At 46.8% G+C, this 7,564-nt stretch overlaps 1 protein-coding gene across 1 annotated transcript; it reads left to right on the top strand.

Annotated features, from left to right (window-relative positions):
- Positions 1–281: 281 nt before the first annotated feature.
- Positions 282–3,939, top strand: LOC147892714 (pentatricopeptide repeat-containing protein At2g33680-like). Its single transcript, XM_087387181.1, has 2 exons — positions 282–711; positions 833–3,939. Exons 1-2 carry the CDS (start codon positions 303–305, stop codon positions 3,916–3,918), a joined length of 3,495 nt encoding a protein of 1,164 aa, XP_087243307.1. The 5' UTR covers positions 282–302; the 3' UTR covers positions 3,919–3,939.
- The last annotated feature ends 3,625 nt before the right edge of the window (positions 3,940–7,564 follow it).

The raw sequence follows: 7,564 nt of genomic DNA, 5'->3' as shown, positions 1-7,564 counted from the left end.
TCCTTCATGCAGATTGAAGTAATCTCTCTCTCTCTCTCTCTCTCTCTCTCTCTTCCAAGCTAGGCATTTGAGGCAGGCCTTTTGAATGCTTTAAGAGCATTCATCTTGTTTATTTTGTTGCATTGTACTCAAATTGAAACTGCCAACAACGCTCCCATGCACAATGATAAAATGCTGAGCTGGCTTGAACTCAGGGCTGCCACATACACAACCACACATTTGAGCCGCTTGGTCTCAATGCTGTCTTAATACTCTATTTAGGAGGCAGTGCCTCCATGCACTTGTGCACTCTTGTTGATCAAATGCCGGGACGGCGAGGTCAAAACTGCCGCGAGTTGACAGCGAGAAATTCGGCAAAGGTTGCCAAGAAACAGGTGAAACCCGCTCCCAGTATCCTCCCCGGTAGCACTGTCAGTTTACAGGTCTCTCTATTCTCACTCCTTCCCCCTCACAGCGTTCATCTAGGAGTTCTCGCGATGATGATGAACATGTGTACACCAGGAGGCCGAGATCCGTGTCATATGTGTCACGCAACTGCAACGAAACCATGCAGCCCTATCGTCGCTCACGTGCATGGCCCGGCGTTTTTTCGTAGCAGACATCGACACTCCGACTGGTTGGCAGCTTATCTGCGCAGGCAATCAAGCCCTCACTCTCCAATGGCTTCCGCCCAGGACAGTGGAGCGGTGGCGGATGAATGCCCGTGTTCAGGTACTCCCGTCCTTTCATGATAAAGAGGCTGTCTTTAATGTTAACCCATCGGGGGAAATTTGTATTTGCTGGCGAGACCCGCTTGTGGGCAATTGGCTTTCGTTGTGGTTATATGTCGCAGGTATGTCAAGATCTCCAGACTTTAAACATAAGATTACCAAGGAGTTTCTATGGATAGACGACTGGTACAATCCAGGTTGGGTTAAAGACATGCTAGAGAAAACGCCCAGTCAGGCCCAAGACCATGGCTTGTTGCAGGAGTGTGGCAATGCTGGAGTAAAGGTCAATGCATCTCAAGCACAAGATCTTCCCGACAACAGTCGCTGGGAAACGCTCAGCTTAGAGGAAGCACTCACGTCTATGGAACGGATGTCCCAGCCGCCTTCGGTTCCGAATCTTGCATGCATCTTGCTTAGGTGCAGAACAAAGAAAAATCTAGCGTATACCAAGCGCTTGCATGCTTACCTCTGTAAAATTGGGCTGGAAGGTCATAGTTCACTTGGGAACTTCCTTGTCCCAATGTTGGTGCAAGTTGGAAGCATGTGCGATGCTCAGCAAGTTTTTAACAAGTTGGTTGATCGGAATGAGTATCCCTGGAATTCTCTTATCCAGGGTTATATTGAATTTGGGGATTCAAAGCATGCCCTCAACCTCTACCAAAAAATGCAAGAGGATTCTGTACACCCTAGCAAATATACCTTCATCATTGTACTGAAGGCTTGTGCTAGGCTGAAAGATGCAGAAAGAGGCCGAGAAATACATGCTGAGATAGCCAGAAAGGGGCTAGAAAAAGATCTTGTTGTTGGCAGCACCTTGGTGGATATGTATTCTAAATGTGGCTCACCTGCAGAAGCACAGGAAGCGTTTGATAAGCTTGTGGTTCGAGACCAGGTCTTGTGGAATGCACTGATCGCAGGATATGTCCAGCAGGGGCTTGGTGAGGAAGCGCTCAACTGTCTTGATCAGATGCAGATGCAGGGGCTCTCTCCAAATTCTGTTACATTTATTTGCAGCTTGAAAGCTTGTGGTAGTATAAGAGCCATGGACAAGGGCCGAGAAATACATGCCACGATAGCCAGAAAGGGGATGGAAAGAGATCTTGTTGTTGGCAGCACCGTGGTGGATATGTATGCCAAATGTGGCTCACTTGCCGATGCAAGGGAAACATTTGACAACCTGCCAGTTCGGGATGTGGTCTCGTGGACTGCACTGATCTCAGGATATGCCCAGAATGGGCTTGGTGAGGAAGCACTCAATTGTCTTGAACAGATGCGACTCGAGGGTCTCTCTCCAAATACCGTTACATTTGTGTGCAGCTTGAAAGCTTGTGGCAGCATAGGAACCACAGAAAAGGGCCAAGAAATGCACTCCGAGATAGCCAGAAAGGGGCTGGAAAGAGATCTCGTTGTCGGCAATACCTTGGTGGATATGTATGCCAAATGTGGCTCACTTGCAGAAGCACGGGAAGCTTTTAACAAGCTGCCAGTCCGAGATAAGTTCTCGTGGAATGCACTGGTTGCAGGATATGCAGAGCATGGACTTGGTGAGGAAGCTCTGAACTGTCTTGAACAGATGCAACTGGAGGGTCTCTCTCCAGATGCTGTCACACTTGTTTGCAGCATGAAAGCATGTGGCAGCATAACAGCAATAGACAAAGGCCGACAAATGCATGTTGAGATAGTCAGAAAGGGCCTTGAAAGAGAACTCCTTGTTGGGAGCAGTGTCCTGGATATGTATGCCAAATGCGGCTCACTTGCCGAAGCACGGGAAGCTTTTGATAAGCTTCCTGTTCGAGATCAGGTGTCGTGGAATGCACTGATTGGCGGATATGCCCAGCATGGGCTTGGTGAAGAAGCGCTCAACTGTCTTGTGCAGATGCAACTGGAGGGTCTCTCTTCAGATGCTGTCACATTTGTTTGCAGCTTGAAAGCTTGTGGCAGCATAGGAGCAATAGACAAGGGCCGAGAAATGCACATTGAGATAGCCAGAAAAGGGCTGGAAAGGGACATTGTTGTTGGCAGCACTGTGGTCGATATGTATGCCAAATGTGACTCACTTGCTGAAGCACGGGAAGCGTTTGACAACTTGCTAGTTCGAGATGAGGTCTCCTGGAATGCACTTATCACAGGATATGCTGAGCATTGGCTTGGTGAGGAAGCACTCAGCTGTCTTGAACACATGCAGCTGCAGGGTCTCTTTCCAAATGCTGTCACATTTGTTGGCAGTTTGAAGGCTTGTGGAAGTGTACGAGCGACAGACAAGGGCCAAGAACTTCACGCCGAGATAGCCAGAAAAGGGCTGGAAAAAGATCTTGTTGTTGGCAACAGCTTGGTGGATATGTATGCCAAGTTTGGCTTGCTTGCACAAGCACGGGAAGCGCTTGACAAGCTGCCAACTCGAGATAAGGGATCGTGGAATGCACTGATCGCAGGATATGCTGAGCATGGGCTTGCTGAGGAAGCACTCAACTGTTTCAAACATATACAACTGGAGGGTCTCTCTCCAGATACTGTCACATTTGTTTACAGCCTGAAAGCTTGTGCCAGCATAGGAGTGATAGGCAAGGGACGAGAAATCCACGGTGATGCAGCCAGAACGGGTCTGGAAAGAGATCTTGGTTTTGGCAGCACTTTGGTGGATATGTATGCCAAATGTGGCTTGCTTGCCGAAGCACAGGAGGCGTTTGACAAGCTGCCAGGTCAAGATGAGGTCTCATGGAATGCACTGATTGCAGGATATGCCCGTCATGGAGAAAGTGAAATGGTTTTTCATATGCTTGAGAGAATGAGAGAAGGGATACAGCCAAATGGGGTCACATTCTCCATTGTTCTTGCTGTATGCAGTCATACTGGTCTAGTGGATAAAGGCCAGAATTACTTTGAGGCAATGAGCAGAGACTACGGCATAAATCCAGCTATTGAACACTATAAAATAATGGTTGATCTCTTTGGCCGTGCAGGCCAATTAGAGGTGGCGATAGCAATGGTGAAGAAGATGCCTTTCCATCCTGATCTCGTAGTGTGGCTTACAATGTTGGGTGCTTGTCGAAAGTGGGGTAATGTGGAGATTGGAAGACTGGCCTTTGAACATGCAGTGCAATTGGATGAAAAGGAGGCTGCATCTTATGTCTTGATGGCCAACATCTATGCAGATGCTCACATGCAGGAGGAAGAACAGGTGCTTGAGGCAATGAGAGTGAAAAGATAAGCATGGAAGAACCCCCAGGACAGCGGGTGATTGCAGGATATGCCCGTCATGGAGAAGGTGAAATGGTTTTTCATATGCTTGAGAGAATGAGAGAAGGGATACAGCGAAATGGGGTCACATTCTCCATTGTTCTTGCTGTATGCAGTCATACTGGTCTAGTGGATAAAGGCCAGAATTACTTTGAGGCAATGAGCAGAGACTACGGCATAAATCCAGCTATTGAACACTATAAAATAATGGTTGATCTCTTTGGCCGTGCAGGCCAATTAGAGGTGGCGATAGCAATGGTGAAGAAGATGCCTTTCCATCCTGATCTCGTAGTGTGGCTTACAATGTTGGGTGCTTGTCGAAAGTGGGGTAATGTGGAGATTGGAAGACTGGCCTTTGAACATGCAGTGAAATTGGATGAAAAGGAGGCTGCATCTTATGTCTTGATGGCCAACATCTATGCAGATGCTCACATGCAGGAGGAAGAACAGGTGCTTGAGGCAATGAGAGGGAAAAGATAAGCATGGAAGAACCCCCAGGACAGCGGGTGAACTGACGAGAGGGGGATTGTCCGTTCGTTTTTGGTAGCAGAAGGGGTGCCTAACCATCATTAGGGCTATAAAGCTGGATATTGTCCTGTTACAGGAAATTAAGTGTGGGGAGGGGGATGATTTCTGGCATTCCTTCCGCCATTTAGGCCTTGTTGTTTTTGTGAACTACCCCTATCGGGAAGGGGCGGTACAGCCATGTTGGTCGGAAGTTCAGCCGGGTCCAAATAGCTCTTTAGAGACGGTGAGTGAAACTATCTTGCAGTGAAGGTTTCCTTGTGTGGGTGTCTTCAACATGATAGGTATGTATGCCTCGAACAATTTTAACGAACAAGGGGAGTGTTGGAGGATGCTAAATACGAGATTGTCGGGATCCAACTGGCTGCTACAACTGGCTGCTAGGTGGAGACTGGAACATGACAGAGTCTTGAGGATACGTTGCAGACTAGGAGAAGTCAGTGTGTGTTTGAGCAAGGAATGTGGGAGTTGTGCTTAGAATGGGCTTGGTTGACTGTGTTGAATTAGACCAGAATGGGGTTTGTGCGACACACAACGAAGGGGGAAGATTTTCGAGCTGTTTGAACTGACGGGTTCTACGTGTTGGCTGAGGGCTGGTGGATGGGAACTTTGTTTTTTGCTTGGTTCTGTCAGATCCTCTTCCGGTATTGTGGGGCTTCTCTTTGTTGGCGGTGGCTGGGAGATCTTTCAATATTTCTTTTAGGTTCAATAAGAGATACTTTGCTCTCTGAAGAATTCCGTGGATTGATCCATTGGATGTGGATGTGACATGAGTGTGGGTCTAGCAGTGCAGACCCCTGCCTTAAGTGGGATGTCGCCTTTGGGGTTTTGTTTGCCTCTATAAGGTGGGATCCGCAGAAGCAGTCTCGGTGAGGTTTGCTTGAAGGGAGGTTGCCTGAAAGTACAGAATCAATCTTGGTAGCCCTGAAGCTGTCTGCAGAAGATGCTACTCCTTCGCTGTCCACAGAAGATGCTACTCTTTCAACGTTGTTGGTGGAAATAGAAGATGCTTTGCAAGTTTGTGAATGGGAAAGGGTGTAACAGGCCAACTTGAAAAGTAGACAAGTATGGATGTCAGTGGTGGACTGCCCCTCCAAGGTATTTGTCCAAGCAGTTAGGCCAGAGAATTGGTGGACAGATGGTGGATAAGGAGGGTAATCTGGTCACCGAGTTCTGGCACATTGCTGAGGTGTTAAAAAATGAATGGGGGGAATTGTTGGGAAAGCCGACCATAGCAGATGATGCATGGAATGCTAAGGTTCAGAGGGTTCTTGACATTGTGAGTTGCAGGGTCTTTGATGTCCAAAGACAGGGGCTGACTAGACTCCTCGGAAGAGGAACTCTGGGATGCCTCGAGGGAAATGGAAAACCCAGGACCAGGTGGCGTAGCTGAGTTCTATTTGCCTTGTTCAGAGTGGACCTGGTGGAAATGGGTAATGCCTCTATTCAAAGAGTTCCCTCTCAGAAGATGTTAGTCGGGTTCAATGAAGCTCTCCCCTAAGTGCCGAAGGTTGGGGATTGGAGACCTGTTACCATGTTGAGTACATCCTATAAAGTGATGGCAAAAGCCTTGGCTCTAAGAATCAAGGAAGTGTGAATGTCAGTGGTGGTAATGCAGCCTTAGACTATGCTTGCTCTGTTGGCCAAAGGTGTACCCCCTTCAACTTTGACCTGGCTAAGGCCTATGACAGGATTTGCTGGGATTATATCTATGTCGTTCTAGGTCACTTGGTGTTCGGTACTTCTTTCGTTAATGTGGGGAAAACTCTTCAGTAATGCTTCTACCATAAGGTTTGACCTTTGCAAATCTGTGAAGCGGGGATGCTCGCTGGTCGTTGAGTACGTCCTATAAAGTGATTGGCAAAAGCCTTGGCTCTAAGAATCAAGGAAGTGTGAATGTCAGTGGTGGTAATGCAGCCTTAGACTATGCTTGCTCTGTTGGCCAAAGGTGTACCCCCTTCAACTTTGACCTGGATAAGGCCTACGACAGGATTTGCTTGTCGTTCTAGGTCACTTGGTGTTCGGTACTTCTTTCGTTAATGTGGGGAAAACTCTCCAATAATGCTTCTGCCATACTATACCTGATTGGGGGAGTAAGGTTTGACCTTTGCAAATCTGTGAAGCGGGGATGCTCGCTGGTCCCTTTGCTGTTTGCATTGATCACGGTGCCTCTAAATAGGTCTCATGACATGGGGAGTTGAAGAAGGTAGTAGTAAGGGAGTGGTGTTGCCTTTGGGTAAGCAAATCTGCCCCTAGCTGTTTGCTGATGACATTGTGGCTTTGTCTGAAGAGAATCTGAGAACCTATTTGGGTGTCTTAAGTCTGGTGTTGAGATTTGAATGTAGTTGGGAGAAGACCTTTGCCCTGAGAATCGACCCGGGTGCTATGCCAGGATGCGTTGTTCAATTGCCCGCCAAAATGGATTGGGAGAGTTTCTATAGTTGCAGGTGTTGTTTCTTTTACTTCTTTGGGGGTTAGGTTGTGTTGGGATGCGTCAATTTTACGAGCAAAACCTATGAGCGGGTTTATTTGAGCGGGTTTTTCAAGAGATTTAAATAATTGTATTTCTTTAGGAAACACGGTTTTTACACTTTTATTTTCACTAGAACTAGATTCCTTTGCATAAAAGTGTACAGTTATGTCACTTTTAAAAGTGCTGTTCAAGGAAACTACCTTGGAAGATCTACTTCAAAGGGGTTTCGTTGGCAAAACTACCTTGATGGCTTGTTTCCATGAGCTTTCTTTGGAAAAATCCTTCATGAAGATAGGTTGAGGGAGTATTTTCAATGTCATCCCCTATTAAGTAAAAGTTGTAAGAAGGATCGTAAGGGAATTTTCATAGAGAAGTCTACTCTACATGTGGGTTTCTTCAAAAGCCATTCCATTATGTTACCATTCCCAAAGATTCATGTAAAGATTGTGTATAAAATAGGCATTGCTATAATACTTTGCATATTTCTAAGTGAAACTATATTTTCTTTCGATCCATCTTTGCCATATTTTTACATAGTTGGAAGCTTTTTTTTCCCTTTGCTTGGACGCTCGGAAGATTCTGCTCGAAAAATTGTCGTCCCCAGCTGGTGGTGTTGTCA

The sequence above is a fragment of the Dipteris shenzhenensis genome, chromosome 16 (genome assembly GCF_047967505.1).
Source record: "Dipteris shenzhenensis isolate YYH24624 ecotype China chromosome 16, Dip_SZ_1.0, whole genome shotgun sequence".
Classification (NCBI taxonomy): Eukaryota; Viridiplantae; Streptophyta; class Polypodiopsida; order Gleicheniales; family Dipteridaceae; genus Dipteris; species Dipteris shenzhenensis.
Note: the sequence above shows the minus strand (reverse complement) of the source record. Positions and strands in the feature narration are given on the sequence as shown.